Below are 25,616 nucleotides of genomic sequence, written 5' to 3' on the forward strand. Positions count from 1 at the left end.
GGCAGCCAGTAAGCAGAAGCAGAGACTGAGGTTTAGTGAGTTGAGTAGCAGAGCACAGTTCCCCACAAGCGTTAGAAACCTGAGAAGGTGGCCATTTCTAACACTCTGCAGCCAAAGAGCTGAAGCAACTCTGCGACAGCGAGCAGCATCGAGGCTACTATTACCTTCAGAGGACCAGATCTTTCTCTCCTCGGCTAATGAGACGCATACTCTCCTGAAAGGAAGAATCGTTAGATTTAGAAGAATGCATCTTCAGACAGGATCCAAGCATCACACTGCTCCGCTGGTAGACATGTCCATTTGCTTCAAGGGGGACATATGACTTCATGATACCTCTCTACAGCTTCATCCAACTCATGCAGAGGTTAGTTTTCTCTTCTTCCACTGAGCCTCTTATAAAATGACTCACACATTTACACCAAACAAGACCTAGCAACCATAAGTGCAGAAGGAGTAGGGTGCTTATGAGGAGGCAACAGGCCCAGTGTCTTGCCTGTAGCATGAATTGCATTCTAACCCTTGCCACAGTTCTGCTGGGTGGAAGATTTTGCGAGTCACAGGGGCCACCAGATTGAGTTTCTCTAACTGAAGTGTGCAGATCTATAGGGCGCTGCATTAGAACGGTTTTCTCTGCTGATAAAGCCCTTGCAAAGTATATTGTATAGAACTAGGACACACACAGGAACTGTGACTGCCTCATGAACATATTGTTTGTTCCAAGGGTCAGGTCTCTTATCTGTTGATTTTCAAGCAGCAAAATCCCTTGCAACCACTCTCTCTATCCCCGTGAAAAATTAGATTTTTTAGGTTTAAGGATGGTCTGTTTGTGCACAAGGGACAGAGCAGTGCCACCAACATATAGCACTACAAGGAAACATTATCAGATGGCAAAACCCAAATTAAAACAAAGCACATAAAAAAAACTGTTCGCCCCCCCCGAATCCCCGTTCTATCCTGTACTCTGTCCTGAAGGTGCAGCCCACGTTCTCGTTGTTCCATTGAGGGGCTGTGAACAGAGCCGGGTTATTGCACACTGCTCTGTGACGGATGGTTTGCCCTGGTCTTCCAGTCTAAAATGTCTCTTGCCTGGACTACCTACCATCAGGAGGTTGGAAGCAGCAAGCGTCAAACCACCCCATTCTACCAGCTCTACGGAGCAGCGCACTGAGGAACACCCCTCCGGAGACGGAGAGTGCAGATACCCATCAATGTATGCTGGCACGGAATAATAGCGAAGCAGCGATTAAGTGACTTGACCAAGGTTACGCTGTGCATCAAGCAACTGAGCTTGTCTTAAACTCACATAATCCTAAACCAAAGGATGTCATGAACATTTGTTCATATGCAGGGGTTGTGCACGAGATGCATGGTATACCAGGGAATGGGTGGTGTATTTAAACAAAGACTTGTGTGTGGGCACACACCTGTCTGGGCATTATCAATTCCAGGTGTAATAAAACGGGAAGAGATCAGTGGCTTGTCTAGAAGCACACACAGTGTCCAGGAGGACCTGCAATGGCACAACTGTACTTCTGATGCCTCCCTTCCCTAGACCACATCTATGGCGCCAGTGTCTGGCAGGACTTATACGGCACGCTAAATAACTTTAGCGTCATCATTAACTATGCCAATATAAAAAGCCATAAGTACACTTGGTCACATGGCTCTGACAAGCTCCCAAGCCATCCCAGGTGAACACCCAGGTAAGAGTGATCTGCCCACTGGCCACAGGTAGGCACCTGCTCCGCGTTGCCAGCTTCCTGTCCCGGTCCAATCCTTGTAACTACTGATTTTACTCCTCTGTTGATGTTACCTTGGGGAACAGGGCCTGGGAACCTCAAGATAGGCGAACAATATGTGATGTGCACAGGTGCCACCATGTCACACTGGGACATGCTCCCAGGCTGTCTTCTAGGCATCCTGTTTTTTTTGTTGTGGTCGTAAGCCACAGATGTCAGAGGAAGAGGACGTCAGCTAAGGCAGAATAATAGTCGGATATCACGCAAACCCTGCGAAGAGAGTGGAGCTTGCATGATTATAGATAGATTATGGTCAAACCTCTGAGCCAGGTGGACCTGCCTCGAGGATACAGGAGGATAATGCAGTGTTAACTAAAATGACTTCCAGGGTATCTCTACCCTGGCTTCACAGCAAATATAACATTCTTTCTAGAAGTATCAATGCATCAAGATTAATGTGTCTGACTCCTCTCGAAATTTCATGTCACACAGAATTTCCCAGATTTTGCCATTATGCCACATGGCATAGTTTCAAATCAGTTCAGGTAAAATTCCTATTGCGAGTGCAGGAAACAACATGGATGGACAGAACGTGGGCAGCCATTGTTTGCAGCACTTGTGTTTTGTGTGCTATATTGAAGCACTAGATTTGCATTTCGTATAATTTAGCATGAGCTTCCTAAATTTGGCATAATTACACAAGAGGAAATTCTGCAATTTTTGCACACCCTTGTAATAATTCATAGGCATTAGAAATGGTGTGCCGGCAAAGCAGAGAGGAAAGGGAAACAATTTATACTGTTCTTTACAAGCTTGCTATCAATCAATCAATGAGCTGCCATTGAATAGCTGATGAGCATCAACTACAGTTCTTGGTGATCAATCACTTAGTGGCAGTTCATTGATTGACAGCAAGCTTGTCCATGGGTTTCCATTCTCCTCTAGGCAGTGCTTAATTTGTAAAGCAATGAGTGCAGGAGCCCAGAGAACCTTCTGGCTGGTGCTATTAATTGTTGGCACACTGAATGGGTAGTCTTGAATCCACCTCATGACTCTTTAATCCACTACCAGGCACACCCTGTCCCTTTATCTCACTCTTGCAGATTCCCGCTTTCTACCTTTGTTACATTTTTTTCCGTCTTTCGCCTCCTCCTCCTTCCCCATGTGTGTTTTCCCTCTCTTTTTCACTCACTCCCTGATGAGGAAAAACAAGTGCTGGTTCCCAAAAATGAAAGCAAGAGGGCCCTTCCGGCAAACACCGGCTCAAATTGAGCACTGACACTAGGGTGACAATTGTGGAACACTCAAACAAAAACAGGTCGTTTTTCACTAGCAGTCCTGGATCTAGCGAAATAAGATACCAAGCACAGAGAAAGGGTCTCTACCTTAAAGATCACAATATTGGGTAGAGAATTTTTTGGGTAAAAAAAAAATAAGTCACAGTTCTCATAAGAGAAACAAGAGGCTCTGGGGGCTGAGGAAACCCTGCCCTGGACTCAGCTTCCTCACCTCTTGTTTGTTTTCTGCTGGCTTCAGCCATTTTGTCTTCGCACCAGTTCCGAGTAGCGTCTTCTGTTCCACGGGGTGGCTGGGCGCCGCATCTGCGGTGTCGTGGCTGCTGGACTCAGAAATGGTTTTCAGTTCTGTGGGGTTCAAGCTTTGTCTCTGCTCCGGTATGCGAGCCACTCGGAACCTGGAACAAAAGTATTATGATGAAGAAGCTAGAGTACAAGTGTATCTACACCAAGAGAGAGTCAGTCATATGTTCTTTCTTAGCAAGAGCAGATCACATTTCATCACTTACGAACCTACTGGTTCGTCCTAGTTCCCCTACAGGACTTTAAATGTTGTATGGAGCACTACAGAGGACCCACATGCTAAGATAAGGTCCACCTTTTCTCTTACTCAGTTCTTGTCATCATGCTTTCAGTAGCCTTGCGCAGGCCTTGGCCCGCCACCCTACCAGGGATGAAGAGATGGCGTCTGGATGAACAATCTGCATCCTCACAATGACTTCTGCTTTGCCTTTGAACAGAATCCCCCCATCATCAACCAAAATGAGCTCAGCGTGGTCCTCTCTTGTGTGGACATTCTACGCCTATGGCTCCCTCCTCTCTTATGATCGCTCAGAGAACAGACAATTTGGCCCATATTTATACTTTTTTAGCACCGCATTTGCGTCATTTTTTTACGCAAAAACGGCGCAAACTTGCAAAATACAATTGGCCCATATTTATACTTTTTTTAGCGCCGCATTTGTGTAGTTTTTTGACGCAAAATCGGCACAAACTTGCAAAATACGATTGTATTTTGGATGTTTGCGCTGCTTTTGGGTAAAAAAATGACGCAAATGCGGCGCTAAAGAAGTATAAATATGGACCAATTGTATTTTGTAAGTTTGCACCGTTTTTGCATCAAAAAGCGGTGCAAATGCGGCGCTAAAAAGGTATAAATATGGGCCTTTGTCTTTATGGTGGTGAAGACGTTCAGTGAAGCTCCAACCTCTATGGAGAGCGTCTCCTGTGATCGTCACTTACATGGTCGCCACCAGCGCCAGACAAGTGACGCATGAGCAGTGTTGTTTAATAGCAGGACACAACAATACCACGAAACCACATGGCTGGATTGACCTTCTTCACGTGCAATCATGTATTACAGATTTGGGTGGGAGAGAAGTGTTTCTAAGTGATCCTGATAAGGCCAAGAGTAGGCTATAAGTCTATCGGCTATTTAAGACAAAATGTCTAGAAATGTTGCCTACAAAAACATCCTGAGTTCCAAATGCCTAAAGTGTATTGAAGAGACGGAGAAATTGTTCAAGGACACAAGGGGGGTTATTACAACTTTGGAGGAGGTGTTAATCCGTCCAAAAAGTGACAGTTATACCACCAGCCGTATAGGATATAATGGACTCGTAATACGTCTGGTGGTATATCCGTCACTTTACTGTCACTTTTGGGACGGATTAACACCTTCTCCAAAGTTGTAATAACCCCCAAGGTGTCTATTACTAAACTGCACATGCTTTCTGCTGAATGTGCGCTGACGTACCTGCCCACAGAGAGGATGGTGATTTCTCCTGGTCGGCCGGCCTTGGCTGCTGGCTTCGGGGGCTTCGCCGGCACGGTGGCCATGGCCGCGGCCGTCTCCGGAGACAGGAGCACCTCTGGCCATTTCTTCTGACTGCAGCGGGAGCAGCAGGAGCCGGAGTGGGAGGCCAGGCCCTGCACCGTGTGGAGGTGGTGCTGGTGCTTGCAGATATGGGGTATCTGGGGCAAGAACTGCAACCTACAGAGAGAGAAGGAGGAGGGTGGTGGTGAGAAGAGCAGACACACACTGGGTGCCAGGAAGTCAGTTACAGAGAGAAACCTTCCCCATTCTGTGAATGGATCACCCCAGAGACCGTTCTCACAAGTTCACGCTACGGAAGCTAATTGTACTAATAAAAGTATATAGCTTGTCGGGTCTAAACCTGCCTCCTACTCGCCGTCTAGTAATCCTGTCGCCGACCCAAACCTTCATACAGTGATCCAAGGCATTGTAATTCAGTTTATGCTTAATAAATCTTAAAACATACATATATAAAACGTATACCCATGCACAGCTGTATTTCTATTAGAAGCAGGTCAGTTTGTTTCACTAAAACAAATAGTAATCGTCCTGTCTAAATGCATTGCTATGTGAAGTTATGCTTCTTGTACTACTTTGTGTTATGTTTCCTAACACTTCTTTTTGTTTTCATGCTCCCCTTCTTTCTCCTCTGTCCCATGCCTGTCCAGTGTTTTGTACCATGCCACGATGGAGTACCCCTCTATAGTGCCAGTGCTATTCCAGGGTGCTTTCGTTGGTGCCATCTGTTGTATAAGCACTAAAGCCTGCCCCCTCTCTTGCTTTAAACCTTTCCAAAATGCAGCTTTTTATGAGGCATCACAGCATGTGCCTTAATTACATCTCTGAGTCCCTACAACTCTGTTTCCTTACCTTGGCCCACTTATGTCATACCAGAACTGACTCTTCGTAGAGGAAGGCTGGCCGTACATAGACTATGATACCTGAGGAGACAGCCTGCTTCAGTGGGCCTCAAATCCCCATTTGTTAACCCACTGGGATGGTTTTGCTATTGGTTTTCATGACCTACAGCTGTTTGGGATGATGGACCACTGGGCACCCTCCTGCTGCAGTGGGTACACCCTGGTGGCATCTCAGAGCTATGAATTGGTAAATTCAGAGAAACAGTTGAGCGGGTTAATGCCCAGTGAGCAGAGGCGCCACAGATCACAGCTGGCAAGTTATCTCCAGCCTCAATGGAAGTTGTTTAATTGACCCCAGAAAGATGAAGGGCAAGCAGGACCTAACAATAGTCAAACCTATTTTCTGTTATCCTTAAATGTGCTTCTGTCTGTATCCTTGTTTACTCCTTTATCCTCTTTTGAAGTTTTACACCTTCCTCTTACATTCCAGTACTATTATAGGCCAGAGAGGCGGTGCACCTGCTACACAGATATGTGTGCAACAAGCAGGTCACAGGTTTGAATACTGCAGGGACGACTCAACCTTTTATCCTTCTGAAGCAAAACACAAGTTATACAACTGTGTTGAGTATTAGCAACAACTCTCATTTACACTGAAGACCTGGCCCTTTTGTTGGTGTATTTTTCTAGTCTGTGCCTTCGTTGTGCCCTAGTGGTTCCCAGCGCCATGACACTGCTAGGTTAAAACAACGCTATACAATTATGTAAATACCTAACTACATCAGATGCAGCCCGTCATTTAGGGCAGAGGGGCCACCCCCCCCCCCTTTTGCACCTCATGAAGAGTGTCTGTCAGGCTGAACAAAGGTCAGCCTGACAGACACTCTTCATGTTTAGGTCAGGCAGCCAGGAGCAGACATGCCCGATTTGCGCAGGCTCCTGGCTGCCTGAGCTGAACTTTGCTGGGCTGAGGAGGTCACAGCTCCTGTGGGAGGGACCTCCTCGGCTCAGCAAAGGTGCCTCGAGGCCCTCCCATGGGTGACGAGAAAAGCGTCACCCATTGACTTCGACCTGGACGCTTCAGGTTTAAGCTCTGAAGCGCCCAGGGCGAGTGTCAATCAGTGACACTTCGTCACAGAGTGGGGTGGGGTCAGCAGTCTCACTGACCCCATCCCACTCTGTGACGAGGCTGGGACTGTTGCCTTCCCTCATTGGCTGTGAGGGAAGGCAGCAGCCCCAACCCCCCTGGGACCTCCGAGGCTGAAGGTATGTGTGTGTGTGTGTGATCTTTTAAAATCAATGTTTGGTGCGTGCATGCATGTTTGAATGTTATGAGTGTTGTTAATGGATGTGCGTGCGTGTGTGAAAGAATGAGTGTGTGTGTACTTCCCGCCTGCCCCCCTCCCTCCTAAAGCTGCCAGCCGCCACTGAACTACATTTACATTGCTATGAATATACAACACTACAGCCACACTTTATTAAAAGAAAATGGTATTCTACCTTGAACTAGCTACTTTGTACCCTTCTCCACTCTTGATTCTTCATATTCGCAGTCTTCCGCCTCAGATGCTTCTGTCTTTCTTGGACCTGCTCCTTCTTAGCCCTTCTCATCTGCCCCTATGTACGCCGTCTGTCTGCTGTCTCTCCTGCCCACCTCCATCCCCGTACCTCACTAGTGCCCGCTATAGGGGTAGACATGGACCCTCCTCAAGTGATGATGCCACGTCAAGGGGATAAAACGACTAGACAGAGTCTTGGCTGTAGGAAACAAACATTTGCAGAAAGGGAGTGGGGCGAATACAAATCCCTCCTGTTGCTGTTCCCTTTCATGAGAGCCACTTAGGGGATGAGTTGTTAAGGTGTCAATGCAGGAGGCCAGATCATAGAAGCACATCCCTCTCCTTCACTCTCTGTAACTCCCCCGACTTAAGGCGAGAAAACCAAGCAAACACAAATGATGGATGGAATGCGGAACCAATCAAACATTCACCCCCAGTCACAGATCTGGGTTTAATCCATCAATTCTTTTGCTCACCATGCCACCCCAATTTGGACCCAGCCATATGCAGATCAGTCTTGACCCTGACTTAATCCACCATCCTGTGTGCACCCTCCAGGTATTCAGTCACTCCTTTACAAATGGGGCGGGCTACTCTACTGCTGGGCATCTCTCTGTCCCGCGCTAACTTACACGTTGCGATCCCTCAGACCTTCACCAGGCACACAAAATCTTGTTTTGGATTCTGAAAACCAATCCGTGCAACACAGCGATAACGCGCACACCTGCAGCACGCACTTATCTGCTGCCACTCACTTGCTCGGAGGCTTGCTGCTGGTGGTCACAATCTGCTTGCTCTGATAATCCTTCAGAAGCTCTTCCAGGGCAACTGCGTTCTCTGAGGGGGAGCAAAGAGAGGGAGAGCTCAACAACAGCGATGCTGCAAGCTTTGCTTACTAGGAAGTTGTTGCAATTGGTACATGAATGATGGAGGCTTTTCAGTGGGATGAAGGTATAGAACGAAATTCTATGGCCCGGGGAACGAAGTTTAAGATGTCTAAAAAAAGGACCATTATAAGCCAAGATGGCCAGATGACACTTAAAAGGCACCAGAGAAACATTCATATTGTGTGATTTGTTTTTTAAATAGCAAAAGGATTATTTTGAGAATCTCGAAGACGGACACCTCTCCTAATACTGGAGACTGGATTTTGCTATATGTTCTAAAGCAGCAATGGAAAGCTTTCTTTACACAAGAAAATGATATATATATATATATATATATATATATATATATATATATATATATATATATATAATGTGGATTAATCTCCCCTCTCGTCCTTAACTCCTTCAGATCTTCTACTTCCCTTTCTGTAGACTATATACCTGCATTAATCACTGTACTGGGCGCATTTGCTTTTGAAAAATAAAAACAGTAGCACCAAAAATATATAAAGAAAAATAGGTTTAGCCAGTGTGACTTTGGCTTCGTAGCTTTTTAAACTGTGGGTAAAACATGCAGCATGCAAGTATGGTAATGAGGCAGAAATAAGTCTCAGAGATCACAAAAATATTAAAGGTAAGGGGCATATTTAGCAATCTTTCACGCAGTGCGTCACCTTGCTGCGCTGCGGGAAAGGACAGGAATACGCCGTATTTAGCATCATACAATGCATTCCTGTCGTTTCCTAGTGATGGCGCACTTTTGGCTGCCTAGAGACAATGCAGCCACCCTTGCGTCATGTTGCAATTATCCTTGTGTTGTAGGCAAAATAGTTTTTGAGCAGGAAGGAGAACCTTCCTGCATAAAAACAACCCTTAGAGGCATTTTCCTCTTTCTATGTGTGCTGTGGAATACATTTGTGCGAGCCTTGATGTGTGTTTCTCATGCATGTTATTAGGAGAGTATCACTGCTGGAGACAGGCACATGCTGGGACGCAGGGCACATAAGGCTCAACAGAATAAAACACCCAACAAAGTTTCAGAACTGAATTAAAAATACTAATCACACACAAAATGTAAACGTGAGGATAATATATGATGTTGTGCCAGCATATGAGCCACATAAGTTTGTTTCTGAGAAACTATTCAACTAGCTTAAAACTAAAATGTATATGTTAAAGCTCTATAAATGCGTGAGCTCAAGTGTGGTCCATCCTACGAGAATCCAGGGCGTTCGCTATCACTGGGCCTTTCCACATCAAAATGAGTGGCATCGAAGTGGCAGTAAGTGCTGGATCAATGCACCACTTGCTTTTCAGAAGCCGCCATGGTTACCACTCCAGCAGGCATGAAATTGTTGGAGAGGGCTGCTGTGACAATCCATCCCTAAATGTCATGCACGGGAAACCAGCAGCACTTCTGTGACAAAGAGCAAATTATCCATAAGTGCTCTCGCCGAGATGTGCTCAGTGCATTCTGCAGTAAAGACACCGGCAGACAACAAGCCCGGCTCCTGCCGCTCCATGCATTAAGAATCGAGGTTCAGAGACAAGGGGGCAAGTGGCCAGAAGCAGGACATGGTCGCCTCCAGGAGCTCTCATTCAACTCGGCCACCTCACTGATGTCACCTGTGTAGGATCACCCTATGACGGAAGCTTTTTGTCTCAACATGGCATCTTCTTGTGTAATGTAGTTGTGAGCTCGGGTGATGGACCACGAAGTCGCTCGGTTGAGGTGTCGCTCTGCACCCTTGACGGCCCTGTCCGACACTCACCTTTCTTTTCTGTGATGAGTCGCACCAAGACTCCGATAGTGTCCTCATTGGCGTCTTCCACACCGAACATAGGGTTGTTCGCTAGAAAGAAATAAACACCTGTTAATAAATGATGCTCAGGTCTCAGAGATCCTTCAGTGATGCCCCAAATCTTCAGCAGACCCACTAGTACAAGTACACAACAAATGAAAAATAAAACATTGTCTATCTTCTGTACCATTGGCTTCACGCCCCTCTTAAGGCCCCCACACCTCAGCATGCCCACCACTGCTTGCACTCAAAAGATGCAAGAAAAACATTTTCTATCTTGGGTACCAGTAATTTTCCACCCCTCTTGATGCCCCCACACTTCAACATGCCCACCAGTGCTTGGTTAGTAGAAACAACAAATGAAAGAAACAACATTGTCCATGTTGGGTACCAGTCGCTCCCTCTCACTTTAGGGTCACAAGTGCTTGAGTAATTTCTGCAACTGTTGAAATAAAACAAATGCCTGAAGATTCGCCGCACGGCCAATCATATGTTTTCATCACTAGCCAGCCAAACAGCAGTATCCTCTCGTTAGTGACGGGCATAAGCAGTTGGCTTGACTTTTCTTGAAACCAAATGCAAAAGAACTCTGCAAACGTTGTTCAGAAATCTTTTGGGGGTAGTTGTGATCAAATTCCCCAAGAATTAAGGGTTCACACCACAAGTCTCAACTAAAACCTGTCCTTTTTTTCAGGTTTCCCCAACTTCTCAAAGTGCGTGAACCTTTTCAGGAAAGAATCATGACTTCAAAATGGCTCCGCCCATTAAGGGTAAAGTGTTGGGGGGACAGCCAGGTCAAACCAGGGACTTGGGAAGTCCTGTGATAACTAACGCAAGGTGCAGACCATCAGCCTCTTTTTTTTGCCTTGACGATATACCCATTTCTGTAATGCTTACAGCCCAAGAGGGAACCCAACTCCCTGTGGAAAAAAGAGTGCAGAAAAACAAAGCCAACGGACGTGGGGACAGATAAAGGTGGGAAATAAAAAAACACAAAAAGAAAGAGGCGAAGATTTTAAAACTATCCACAATGCCAAAGCAGAAACGAAATTGAAGATATTGTACAACAAGCATTGGCAAAACTATTAGGCCGGCGTTGATTACTAGGGTTTGCCTTTGCCAATGCTTGGTATATTTAAAAAAAAAAAAAAAAGTTATTGTTGTGGGAGCTCCGGGGCATTTGATCGTACAAGAAAAACCATGTTGACTTAAAGTAAAATTATTTTTAGTTTCAAAAACCACATTGCCATAGTAGTCTTTGACACTGGATGAAACTCCTTTATGTGCTCCTTGTGAAAGGACAGGAAGCTGTCACTTACATTCAAGTTAGCCAATGACCGAAGTGGGCTGACCCACTTGCCCATGCTGAAGTGAGCAGAATTAAAATGTGAGTGATACAACAATAACAGACTAAAGGATGAAGAGGGCTGGCGGAAAGTCCCTATATTTAAGTACATTATGTATATAATTTTAATCAAATCAAAAGGTCTTAGCTAAAGCCAGACCTAAAAATAAACATCTGTGGGAAAAACATATACTAACATTGGCATACAAGATGGGTACCAACAAATCCACTTTTTCTAAATCTAGTACACATTCCAAAATAACTCAAGGGCTCAATGGTTCAGATACTAGTATAGTTCTGATTGTGGGAAGTATTTGTTGAATTTCATAAGTTGTTCTGCCATTTATGTAATACACAACAAAAAGGTTTTTTTTCTTTTTCCATTTAAAGAACGGGAGGTCTTTGCTAATCTACGGAATTGTACTCATTCCAGGAGGATGAAAGGACAGGGGCTCAAATCTGTCACTTGCAGCTCAAAAATATAGCAGGCACTCAGCCTACAGAGCTATCGTGTCAGCTACAAAGGCTGAAAAAATGTGTGGTACCCTTTCACGTCTGCAGTTTGGGAGGACGTTACACACCTGTGGCGCGACAACAAAAACAGTGTGAAATCACCCGTTGCGGCCCAGACAAGAAGGGGCTGACTGGCCAGCGAGCCACTTGAAAACAACAGGCGACAAAAACACAGCACACTCATCAGGCGGATTTGGAAGAGGCGAGGACATGTAAACAACCACAAAATGCGTGCCACCCAAAATGGCTGTCACAAATAGCACACTTTATTGTTCTAGGCTGTCATTTCATTTGTGTTTACAGCTAACTTGTCAGGTGAGATGACTCACAAATACCTTATTGAGTGTGAAAAGGGCTGCTTTAATGGGTCAGGGTGGTCTAACTGATACCACATCTCACAGAATACAACAAACAGCCTCAGAAATACATATCTACAAACTAACACCAACCTTAAAAACCTCCCTTTCGAAGAGTAACCACCTAATAAACCATTTCACATAGCTGCCAAGTTTCCCAGGTCCATAGACGTGGAGCCGCTCCAGTCCAGGTTTGTTTTTCTTTGAATTCTGGGACTTGTAGTCCTGGGTTTAAAATGGCGTAAACAAGACTACAAGTCCTTGCATTCAAAGAAAAAAAAACCTGGCCTGGAGCAGCTAATCACGCAGTATCTGGGACTTGGCAGCTGTGTTTGCCTTCTACCGCCCCCCCCCCCCCCCCCCCCCGGACAGCTCTATTTGCCTTCTACCCCTCCCCCACCCAAAAACTACGGTCCGACTCACCCTTTTCAAGCTTCTTCACCCCTTAAATGGGCCTCAATTCCCTATCTAATCTATCATTTTAGGGGCTTCCTCTTTGAGCATCTCACTAGCCCACGAACAGTCACAAAACCTCTTATCTGTCACAACAACTGCAAGGCAATACAGCGATAAACAAACCTTACACAACTCGGCTTACACCCTCCACCATACCTCCCCAGCCCCCTCCAGCAGCCCTCACCTCCTCCCTCATACTCTGGACTGTGAGTGAGCCTCACAACAGAAGCTTCTGGTGCGCTTTGAAGGGCAGAGGACATTTTGTTTGCAGTTTTATATAGCGCGAACCCGACCCCAAGGTATTGGAGCGCTTCACATGAGCACCCCTTACATTACACAAGGACACATTCATGTTTTGTAGGCAAGGTGACATTAAGGCCCTTATTTATACTTTTTTCTGCCCGCGTTTGCGCCGCTTTTTGACGCAAAAACGGAGCAAACTTGCAAAATACATTTGTGTTTTGCAAGTTTGCGCCGCTTTTGCGTCAAAAATTGACGCAAATGCGGCGCTAAAAAAGTATAAATACGGGCCTAAGGGCCATATGTACGAACACATTTTCCCATAGACACAGAATGGGTAAAACCCTTTGCTACATCTGGCCCTAAGTGATTTGCCTAGAATCACACGATGCTGAGCTGAAGCCGAGACTTGAACCTGGTTCCCCAGAATGTTTGCTATATTTTTGTATTTCTTTTGCTTATCAATTTAATGGCAACCTATAGCATAAAAATACTTTTTGGATTTGCAAGGGCAACACACATTCTGTTATTGTAAAGAATGCAGACATATATCAGCAGTGTTTTAAAGTCACTGTTGGCCACACACTGCTGGTCTTTCTGATGTAACTAATGCAATCCGCACCTTTTGCCTGCAAACAGTTTGTCAGCTAAAACCTGATGACATTTTGCCATGCAAACATCGCACCCTCTGAGGTGAGCGGGACTGTCTCAGATGTATCCTTCAAAAGTCCCTCGTTGAGGTTTACAACACAGGCCCATATTTATACTTGTGTTGCGCTGAATTAGCTCCATTATTTTAAGCTAAATCAGCTCAAACCTAACTCCGTATTTATACTTTGGCGCTAGACACGTCTAGGTCTAAGGAGACCTGTAGGCAGATTTCCATGGTCAGAGACCATGGAAATTGCTCACAGATGACCCTTCCTTGTCCCCAGGGGCACCCCCACCCACCCCTACCCATACCAGGAGGTCACCTAAGGATGGGTGACCCATCCAAGGTAAGTCCAGGTGAGTATTTTTATTTTTTATGCAAACACCGCTCTGGAGCCCTGACTTGGGGCCCCCTGCACAGCACTCGCCCCAATGGCCATGCCCAGGACATTTGTCCCCTGGGCATGGCCATTGGGGGAGTGGGCAAGGCTCCTGTCTTTAATAAGACAGGAGCCATGTCCATGGGGCTTGTGCGCCAGAAAATGGCGCTACTCTGCCTAGAGGCAATTTTTTTGCCTCTGAACAGTGTAGCGCCATAATTTGGTGCACAAGCCCCGTTCCCCCTACGCCTCCCTGGCCCTGTTAGCGCCCTTTACAAGGACGCTAACAGGGCCTTAATGCTGGCTAGCCCCATTCCATAAGTATGGCACCAAGCCGTCGTCATGGAATGGTGCTAGCCGGCGCTATACTTTTTGACGCCAACCTGCGCTAACACAGGTTTGCGTCAAAAAGTATAAGTTTGCCCCATAGTCTTCTCTCTTCCGCTGTAAAGGTAAGGCAGGAATTTTTCACCAGCTGGATGCATCTAACAGTAACTTCCTACAACCCACGGCTAGCAAGTAAAATCTTACCAAGACCACCTCTCAGCGTGATTTCTCATCATGAGCGGTCGCAGATGGTTGCGACCGCTCCTGTGGAGAAATCTTCAGTTCATGGTGAGGTAGCTGCTGCTCGAGTAGAAAATCAACTTGAGCGGCAGAAAAGAAGCAGCGCTCTCTTGTGCTGTGCAGGCAGCTGGTCGCACTGCTTTTCAGCGCGGCACAAACACCTGGGGCTAAAAAGCAGCGCGAATGGCGTGACCTAACGCACTCTGCCGCTTACGGAACTCTGCGTGGCACAGCAGAGTTTTTTGGGCACTTCAGGGAGCGCCGCCTAGGCCTAGTTACGTTCACTCTGTGTTAGACATGTTCACCAGTTTTCTCTTCCCATCTCCTCCATCTACCTCATCTCGTTCCTTTTCAGCACTGTGAGAAATTGGGTTGTTGGTTGGCTGGGGTGTTAACCCTGGTGAAGCAACGGCCACAATCCCTGGCAGGGTGAACCACAAAAAGTTGCTAAATTAACCTATGCTTAACCCTGGGTAGCTAGGCTCAATAAACAGCAACACAGTGAAAACACAACGCAATAAAAATCCTGAACCAATTTAGAAAATAGAGAAAAATGTAATAGATTATTTGACACCAAAACCATGAAAATCTAATTAGTAGAACCAGAGTCCTCAAATTAAAAAATTTAATGTTCATATAGCAAGTGCTCTGTTTTAAAAATGACCACCTGGGCACCTTTAGCACCACAACCAATGGTCCAGGAGTGGAGGAAGACCTCTTGGGGGTGCAAGAGTCACTTAGGCTGTGTCCAGGTGCAGGTTTAGGATGGTGGGAGCCTGTAGGTGCCTGTGGCTCAAAACAAGAGACCAGCTGAACTAGCCATTGGAGCCGCTCCTGGAGTCCGGGGTGTAGGTGGTGATGGAGGGCTCTGCAGCAGGGCTGGTCTCTGAAGGTCCCAAGCAGGCTCCAGGCAGCAAATCAGTCCTTCCAGGTACAGCAGCAGTCGGGCAGAGTGCACAGCAGGTCCCAGCAGCAGGCAGTCCTCTGAGAGTCCTTCCACAAGACCAGTAGTGAACTGAGGAGCAGGTGTGCGAGTGCTCCTTTTATACCCTGGTGCCCTGCTCCTAGAAGTTGGGAGAAGTTTCCAGGAGGGATCGGTCAAGTTCCAGGAATTTCCTGCCTCCCCTTCCCTGGCTTCTATCTGACTGCACTGACAATACAGGGTTGTTAAGCCTATTGTGTGGTGGCAGAGCCCAGCCTTTTCCGCAGCCGGTGGGGCTGTGCTTAGCTCCGCTCCCCCATCAAGTCAGTTGATGGCCCCTTTAGGCACTGCTAATACCCCTATTGTGTGACTGTCAGGGGTGAATTAACAAAGTCCCAACTGTCAGATACACAAAGTCATGACTCCTAAGGCTGGTTACTGGCACAGAGGGCTAAGGGCAGGAAAATGCCCAACTTCTTAATAGTGGCATTTTCAAACTTTTGATGATAAATCTGACTTAACCATTAAAGAGGGTTTACCATTACAAGTTCATAGGTACCAAACATGACATATCTACCCCCTCTGATTTAGGAATTACAACATATTAATTTTAATAAGGAATCCCCAACGTTACCCTATGGGAGGGGTAGGCCTTTCAGTAGTGAGGCAAATAATCTGGGAGTTTTTCACTAATAGGACATGTAAAACTGAAAAGTACATGTCCAATCTTTTAATTACACAGCGCCCTGCTCTATGGGCTACTTAGGACCTACCTTAGGGGTGACTTATATGTAATAAAAGGGGTGTATAAGGCTTGGCAAAGGGTTTTAAAAGCAAAGTCAACATAACGGTTGGACATTGCCTTGAACCTGCAATGGCAGGCCTGGGACAAGTTTTAAGGTGCCACTTAAGAGGGTGGCACAATAAGTGCTGCAGGCCCACTGGTAGCATTAAATGTACATGCCCTAGATATATGGTATACCACTGTACAAGGGGCTTATATGTAAATTAAATATGCCAATCAAACTATGTTTACGGAGGGTTGAGCACATGCACCTTAGCACTGGTTAACAGTGGTAAGGTGCAAAAAGTCCTAATGCCAACAGAGCAAAAATCCAGACAAAATGGAGTCAAGCAGGCAAAACGTTTGAGCAAAGACCACCCTAAGGATGACAGGTCTAACAAGCACTTTCTTTCATTCTCTCCTGAATGCACTTGTCCCCATCTCATCCACTTCACTGCCCCCAGACACACAATGCACAAGCACTACTTTCACCTTGTCAATATTTTGACATGTGTGTACCTCCTTCACATTTCACTTAATCACAATTGGAAATGGAATATGTGACCAGACTCGATGGCCATGTATTCAGAACACTTTTTTGCCCCACTGACGAACACTGTGAAAAACTTCAGCATCAACTCCAGAGCTCAGTCGTAAACACCTGGAGGAGGCTCAGTTTCAAGTATCCACCGTACACGAGTAGTCTGCTGCACGAAACAAACACAATACAGAAACACGACATTGTGGAAACAGCGTACACTCTTAGGGAATGCAATCGTGAAATATAAGGAGCGAATAAATCACTAACACGAATTACCTTAATGTTTTTTTACATTCAGTCTTCAGAAATCTCCCAGTGCTTTTCCAATAAAGCTGGGGAATGCAGGACCGTTTTAAGCTCTGTTTTTAATTACTACCAAGTCTAAGACCGGGGGGGACCCGGCCCACTTAAAGCCCCGATGCTCCAGGCCACTGATTTATTCACACAACTGGATCTCGTGATAAAACCCAGGGGATGCAAAAATATTGTGGCAATGACAACGGGAGAACAAAATTGCATTGTGAAAATGAGGAAAAATAGAAGCAAAGGTAAATGGTGTAATCAAGGTTAGGAACAGTACAAAATAAACTAGTCAAAGATAAAAGGGAAAAGTTTATGTTAGGGGAAGGAGCTTAGGGGGAAAACGGGGGGCTATGGATATATAAGTAAAAAAGAAAGAAAATCAAATTATTCTCCAGTTTCTGGAAAAGAAGACCAGAGATTATTTTAGGGATATTAAAAATGCATGGAAAGCCAGAGGTTAATCTCAAAGTGATTGATTATTCCAGGAAACAAACGACATAGAATAAGGTTTCATGGTTACTGCTTCAAATATAATCAAAGAACAGTTCTTATGATCTCTGCTCCACTGACCACATACAAGTCACGCCCTTGTTGGCCTGTTCGTTTGTGCCCTTAGGAGGATCCTGGTCGCCCTTGTTAGCCACAGGCCAGCCCAGCTGCCAGGATAAAAAACCCAAACAGCCTCAGAAGTTGTCACTGGTTGACTTCTTTACAGAAAATGCAGCCATCATCATAGTCAACTTTGAAACAAAAACAAGAAGCATTCACCATTGACTTTAACAAACCGAAGATTAAACAGAGATTTCGGCAACTCAAGCCAAATTAAGACAAGTCTTTTCCTTTTTAATGAATGGCACTGTGTCCCCCCATGCCCGTGACAGTTCAGGGAGTGTATGTATTTGTAAATTGAGTATGGTGACCTCTGAGTATATATTTGTAAATTAAGTATGGTGACCTCTGAGTATATATTTGTAAATTGAGTATGGTGACCTCTGAGTATATATTTGTAAATTGAGTATGGTGACCTCTGAGTATATATTTGTAAATTGAGTATGGTGACCTTAGCAGGTGTGCTGTACCTGTTTGACCAGTGCCAACTTTGGAAATTTCCAGCAAACGTCTGCTAGTCACACGTCTCCACTGCTTGTAACCACATCTATATCTGGACTGATGCACCCTGGCATGCCCTGAATGCTTCCGCTGCTAGCTCAGTTTCATTAAGTCAAGTCGTGTCCTCCAGGACCCAGCGTGTAAGGCTGAGGCCTTCCACACAGAGCCCGGCCCTGAGAGCTAGAGCCTCAGTGTCTCCTAACCTTCAAGAAAGAACCTGTGGAATAAGGTGTCCAACATATCTGTTGCAGGAAACCAGAAACCAGGGTTAGGGCCTGCTGAAGCCCCAGCGCCTGTGCATCTGTTAATGAATGAAACGTGTAACCTCTCCGCGGGCGCCTCCTGAATAGAGCCCACACGCTCTACTATAAATAGAAGCCGCTCGTACGCCACACCACAACCTCAAGGAAAAGGTAGATCTGTTGAGTAACCGCTCTATTGATATAAACAGAGGTCTGTATCCGTCAGCCTGTTTGGCTACGTATGGCTTGTACAGCGCGGTGAACCAATGTATCTCACTCTCGATCTCTGCACCGAACCAACAGGGGAAGAGTTGGCAGCCAATGGCAGCCGCAGTTCAACAAGGATCGGAAATAGTCAAACCAGTTCTAAATCCTGAAGTCACCTTTGATTGAATCCACTAGTTTGGATTCTGTGCAGATGGCGGTCTCACTTCTATTGCACAAGGGTCAGTTGCTTTATAGATGTGTTTGTCATATATTAATATCCATATACATATATGTGCATATATGTTCTGCACCAGAGCTTTAGATGCAGCACTATACCCTATCTGTGCAGAAAGAAAGGGGTTCACTGTAGGTGGCTCTTATCCCAAGAAGAATCCTGGAGATTGAAATAGTGGCAAAGCCGGAAGTTGGTTCAGAGCAGATAAGCAAGGATTGTTCCTAAAGTGTAACATCGACTACATGTTGTCGAAGAGTCGACACAGGCTCACGCTAGGAGGCTGATTAAATGTAAACTTTTGTGGAAATGAATAGAGTTGTTTACGGCTAGATGTAAGAAATACCATCTAGCCAGGCCTTGGAGGTCTGCGAATGGAAACGAGCAACCCATTGCTACAGTGGAGGGATCTAAGGCTCTTTGACTCAGGTGAGGCCTTCTCGAAGGACTCCTCCGAGAAGACCTCACCTCAGTCAAGTGTGCATCCATGGGGACCCTTTACCCACCTATCAAGTGAAGATTCCGGGTGGATGTCCCATGCCATCACTGAAACTCCTGCCCAGAAAGTGCTTAGGGAGCATTTAGCGTTGTTATAAAATGTTAAACACCACATAACCGGACAGCAGTCTTGAAGTATACACTACTCTTTGTGTTTGCTTCTGCTGAAATGCTGTCTTCCAATGGCCTGACCAACCACTTCAATTCATCAAACCACACTATTGGACAATCAGACTGTGCCCATGCTCGCGGCCTGGCAGGATGGGCATCTAAACTGTGTTTGCGTTTGCCTCTAGGCTGGTTATAGTAAGTATGATCTTCAGATAAACAGGTATTAAAATCATTTGAAAGTGTTTCATTGAGCTGCTTGTGTTTTCTTGTAGTTTTTTAATTTCTCAAGTACTCTGAGAAATACCGCATGGAGCTTCACTGGTAAAGAGAGTGCACATGCATCCTTCTGTGTGTGTCAAGAGCATCATGATTTTCTAAAATCTGCAACTTTGGCACCACCACTCACAATGGGGTGCACTTGGCTTGCAGTGATAATGAGCAGGAGGAAGGGACTGGCACAGAGGCATCTTACATTCTCCAGAAAATGTTGGTTCAGTGGGACAAGTCTTGATTCACTAAAGAGCTGCTAAACAATAATGAACTATTTGTGCAGACCAGAGATGGAAGTACCTTCCAGGATCCACCCTCCACTGGTAGATTGCATTGATTGTACTAAAGAGAGAGTACTGATGGTGGATGGTTCCCCGGCTAAAGGCATCACCTGTGATGGCATCACCTGTGAACAAAGATATCCACCGGGCCTGGGACCTAGGGCCATCTGCCTTTAGGTGTGTTGTGTAGACAGGAAACATATGCAGTGACTACCATTCCCAACCTTCACTTGACTGTGGAATGCGAATGCCCCCAGTTAATTTCACATCCTTCAATTGTATAATTTAGACAAATAAAGCCCACAAAGGCAGAGGTGCCACAAGAGTCCCGGACTGCGACATACCATGTATTCTGCACGAGGGTCACGTACGGAGGTCGCTGCCACAAGCAATGCACCATATGCTGGGCAAAACAACTTCAAATCAGTATAGATGGGTGAGGCCAGAGGCTGTGGTGCACCAGTACGCACAAGTACATTCTCACATACGTCAGGCTTAGGAGGCTCCGCCCCTGCAACGACCACCATTGACCACAGGGGGCAGGAATGCATCAAGAGCGCCACACTCAAAGTGCTTTTCCAGAGAAACAGCTCCCCAGTGTCACATGAAATGTCTCGCCACCGACCAGCCCTGTGGAGGCTCGTCACACGTAGGTACTGTGCCTCTCTAGTGACATGGTGACACTGTCTCCTAATTTGTGTAAACATTGCTTGCTTAACTGATGCCAATTAGCGAGTAAAGCTTGCAGGTACCTGTGGTCCCCGGAGAGAACACTGTTTGTTCTGGCATCTTACATCGCTTGCTCACATCCCTTGGCTCCCAATTACTAGGCTAGAGCAGAGCCTTAGCGGAAGCTCCGTGCCTCTGTGTTGTGGAGGTGAGGGGCAGGTATACGGCACACGCTCTCCATGCAGCACCAGCCCCTACAGACACCGGCTCAAGGTGGAGGACCACGGGTCACGTGGGAGTAATGGAGTCCACTATAGGGCAAGAGGCAGAGTTATTATGGCAACTGACCCCAAGGCTGCTCTCAAAACATTTCATAAGCCCAAAGGCGATATCCTGCACCCTCATCCCTCGCCTGATGGACAAGGAGCATCACTGGGAGCAAGTACTCTGTGTCTGTGATAGAGCATGAGTCAGGGAGATGCTCTCCAAACACTGTAAATATAAGATGTTCTGCTACCCACTCTGAGGAAGCTCACTCTGTCCACCTCAGAAATAGAAGAGGGACAAGTTGGCCTTTCTAGGACTCACCTGTGGCCTGCAGGTCACACCAGATGCACGCAGTGACTACTTCAACTCACTGAGCCAGCTTACCATAACCGCTAGCCTGATGTGAAGGACACTGCAGCATGTCTTGATGGGTTCAGTGAAAACACTATCACCGTTACACATATTACAATCCTACTGGCCTATACCGGGTTATCATAGTGTCATTGACCTCGGGGCCTCCAAGCACTTTACAGGAAGTACCTAGTGAACAGTTGGCAGTCAGCTGTTTAACACAGCAAGGATAACAGGCTCAAAACTTCATGGGCATGAACATTTGCGATCTGCGCTACACCAAGCGCACAAGGGGGCCTTCACAAGCAGGTAACCAAGCTGAACTCAGAGGTAAAACTTCCAGACTTTGACTTTAAAGTCACAGTAACTTATTCATCTTCATATTTTCAATCTTGGTGATGATGAATGACCGACAAAGGAACACATCACGGTGTAGCAAAAACCCTTCGTTAACCAGGACCGAAAAAATGTTGTCAGGTGAGGTTGTCCTCAAATTATCCTCAAATACCTTGATGTTACACTGCCCTCTTGCGTGCCTCTGTCCTCGCTACGCCACAGTCTTCCATCCTTTTCAACTCCCCCAAGGTACTTTCTCCAAAGTCCAGTAAAAAGAACGCATTTTGGGCCAGATGTAGCAAAGGTTTTTACCCATTCTGTGTCTATGGGAAAAAGTGTTCGTACATATGGCCCTTTGTATGGTCAGATTCACCCCACTATTTACATTTGGGCAATAGTGCTTCCAAACACATGCAAACTGTAAACACAGCAGTGTTTGTGTTTTGTACTTAATGCATAAAGGCACGCCAGTCGTAAACTCCGCACTATTTGAGCAAGTGCTTGGCGTAGTTATACAGATAGACAGGAAGAAGTGCTCTAATGGAACTTACAATCATGTAACACTGTGCCCTGACTCTGAGGTTCCCTTTTATTACCTGACCTATAGACTGCATGAAAGAAAAACTGCTCCTACTAGCCAGATCCAAAATGGCACCTCAGCCTTTTCTTTTATGCGCACGCAGCATCAGACTAGGGGCCTGGCCTAAAGTTGGGTGGTAATGTAAAGCGAGGTGCCCCCCTTTGTGTTTAGATACCACTGAGGGCCACTCGCTGTCAGCTTCACCGCTTCTCATTAACCTGCTGCGTAAAGTCACTAAAACTGACTATGTGATTCGATTCTTGAAACAACTATGGTGAGTGCGTTTCCAGTGCTGTGGGCGCGCCTCTCCCATATGTCTGCCGAAGGGACTGCTCCCCATTTTTAATGATCACTGCTTTTTAATAAATACTTTTTGCGATTCAACCCAAATAGAGGGCCCTGAAGTTTTCTTGCCAAATCTAGCATTGGAACGATCACAAGCACTGGCACAGACAAAAAGGTCTTAATTGAATTTTGTTTCCTTGCTAAAATGTTTTTAAAAAGCCTGCTCTGGTGAAAAAATAAAACAAAAAAGACTGCGTTCTGTATACAATGCATCTATGAGATAAAGAATCTAGTGTGTGATGATTCAGAGTACTTTTGAGATAAAAAATAGTTCCAAGCACTCCACATGAGGAGGAGTAATACACCACACTTCCTACAGCATGAGGTGAGAGGGTAACACTGCTCTCAGTGGAATCACATCCCTTCTATAAGTATGCTAAAGCACTGGTAACAACAGGTTTCACAGGTAGACGTGCGGTAAAGCCAGATCAAATAAAAGGATGTGGAAACGAATATTGTACCAACATTTGGTAAATGATTCTCACTTAATAAATATATATTGCAAATCGTGCCCATTGAAATGCGGCATTTAATTGTGTCTGCACGTGCAGCACGACTGCTGACTCTGCTCACTGTAGCATCTCATCCTCTTCCACCCTCAGGCCTCCAGTTCTGCTTCTACGAGTTCTAGGTAAAAAGGTGGGTGTCCTCAATATGTGCCTTCATGCAGAAGAATCCCTGGGTAAAGACCTGCTGCAGGGCGTTTTGAGGGTGCTTAATCATTATAACTGTACATTTTAATCTTGGACCTGGTTCAGTAGATGGTGCAACCTATATATGGGATCTAGTCGAAGGGCCTTATAATGGGGACGACAATGTATAAATGCCTGGATATCAGTCAGCCTCATCATACTAAGGGGCATATTTACAAGAATTGGTGCAACATAGATGATGCGTGATTTTTCTTGTGCCTCCCCCCACGGCACCTAACAACACCATGGTTGCACCATATTTACAATAGGGCGCACAATGGCGGTCGTTAGCACAATAGCGCCAACATTTTTTATGCTATTGCAGCGCTTTGCTGCACTAGCGTCAAAAATGTTGACGCTAGTGCGGCATAGCACAGTGAGGCCCATTGAATATAATGGGGCGTCTTTTTAACGCCTTTTCTAAGCAGGCGTTAAAAATGATTGAAAAAATGGTGCACTGAAATGTAAATTTCACTGCACTGTTTTTTCATGCCTCCCAGCGCCAGAACGCCCTCCCTTGCACACATTATGCCTGACGCAGGCATAATGTGGCGCAAGGCGTTTACAAAGTGGCGCTATGCAAGCATTGTGCCACTTTGTAAATATGGTGCGGCAGAAAAGCCACCTGAGCGTCAAAAACATGAAGCTATGGCAGCGCTAAGATGGCACAAGGGGCGTGTAAATATTCCCCTAACATCAAGGGGTATGGTGGGACAGACATGCCTGGAACTGCTCCTGAAAGCCTGGCCTAGAGCCGCCCACGCAGACACCATCACATCAGAACATGTATGTTTCCAAAGCTGACCACACGCTTGCGTCTGCCTGTCGCTGCCTCTTGACTGTATGATGCGTCAAGTGGGCAAGTGTGACTCCAACAGCACGGTAATTGTGGGAAGACTCAATCCATGAGTAAAGGACTATTCCATGTTACTTTATTTACAGACAAGACATCTTTTGGGGGGAGACACAAGGTCTTTGCAGTGCTGGGGTGCACAGAGCTTTCTAAACCAGAAAAATCAGACATAAAAACATGACAAGACCATTACAAAAATGTAATTTCTTACAAACATGCATTATTAAAAGGCAAAATGCAGTTTAGTTCAACTGTCTGCTATACAAATTAGACAAAGTTTGATTTTTTTTTTGCATTTCAAACATTATCCAGTCCAGGCTTCTTTGAAAGCAGAGTCTGTCCATAACCCTTTCAACAAAGAACCTCACTACAAGTAAAAGGCTAATTCCACTTTGAGTGCAAATTCCTGCTGATACCTGAAATGGGATTCCAAGTTGGATGGTGTTTGGCCGTGTGCTAATTACACGTGTGTGAAAAGTGGGGGCTTCATTTACAGTTTGGCGGACGAATTACTCTTTCACAAGTGATACGGATATCCCGTCTGTCGTGTTACGATCTCCATAGGGTATAATGGGATCATAATGTGGCAGACAGGATATCCGTCACGTTTGAGACCCCCTACGACAAACTGTAAATCAGGCCGTGAGTGTCAACAAGTTTTCAGAAGGTACAACCTGTGGCGAACCTTATGAGCAAATGGTTCAAAATTCTGGCACATTCTGTAATGCATCTCAGGTGCGCAAATCAGAATTTCATGCAATTTGCCAACAAAATCTTCTTTTGTGACTTTAAACTCGTAGGCCTATAATAGGGATAAACAATTCGCACAATAACATGTGCAAGTAGCGTATGGGCACCGGAAACAGAGTTAGCCAGGCCGAGAAATGCTTCGGCCTTAGTTTAAAGTGTGTTGAGATAATCTGCCTCCTTAACAGGACAAGAGAGCTGTTACCTCCAGTACAACACGTCAGAGACTGCCCACAAACACCTTCTTCCACACTGCACCCACCCTTCCCCTGGACCTACTCCCTCGTGTACACATGCGTCTTCAAGGCGTTTGGCGAAGCATTACTGTGGCTGTGTGATTCTGTTTCCATTGATTTCTCGGAATGATGCTCCCAGCTGCAGCTGGAGAGCGGCAGAAATGCAGATCTATCCAGAGGGAACTGCTGGACCACGGAGGTAACAATGTTTGAAGAATGACATTAGCCGCAGATGCCCCCTCTCCCCTCACTCCCATCTAGTTACAGATCCCACACCGTGGGCCTGGTGTCTGGCGAATGACGCCATCTTAGCATCACTTGAACAGAGCAAATGGCTGCTTAGGAGTGTGTCTCCTCTCAGACCACGGACACAAAGTGGTGAAGACTGGAGACAAAGATGGACCACTTGTGTTCCCAATCCTACAAAGTCCCCAACCCCAGGAGCGAGAAAGGGCTTTGAAGCTTCAATGCTCCATGAGTAAGTAGCTCATCCAGTGCAGGTATTTTACTTTGCATTCTGGGATTTTTAGTCCTGCTAATTACACTATAAAATCAAAGACTACAAGCCCCAGG

General features: G+C 45.8%; 1 protein-coding gene across 3 annotated transcripts in view; it reads right to left on the reverse strand.

Annotated features, from left to right (window-relative positions):
- The window catches only part of RELT (RELT TNF receptor), a 153,054-nt gene that overhangs the window by 28,646 nt on the left and 98,792 nt on the right, over nt 1-25,616 (reverse strand). For 2 of the 3 annotated variants that reach the window (XM_069203840.1, XM_069203842.1), the window contains exons 7-11: nt 9,929-10,009; nt 8,025-8,106; nt 4,791-5,027; nt 3,249-3,432; nt 165-214 (exon numbers count right to left, since the gene is read on the reverse strand). In XM_069203840.1, coding sequence (XP_069059941.1) covers nt 167-214; nt 3,249-3,432; nt 4,791-5,027; nt 8,025-8,106; nt 9,929-10,009 — 632 coding nt within the window. In that variant the 3' untranslated portion in view covers nt 165-166. The remainder of the gene's footprint in view (nt 1-164; nt 215-3,248; nt 3,433-4,790; nt 5,028-8,024; nt 8,107-9,928; nt 10,010-25,616) is intronic. The other variant, XM_069203841.1, reaches the window with a different exon arrangement.

This window comes from Pleurodeles waltl, chromosome 8, assembly GCF_031143425.1.
Source record: "Pleurodeles waltl isolate 20211129_DDA chromosome 8, aPleWal1.hap1.20221129, whole genome shotgun sequence".
In the NCBI taxonomy this organism is placed as follows: domain Eukaryota; kingdom Metazoa; phylum Chordata; class Amphibia; order Caudata; family Salamandridae; genus Pleurodeles; species Pleurodeles waltl.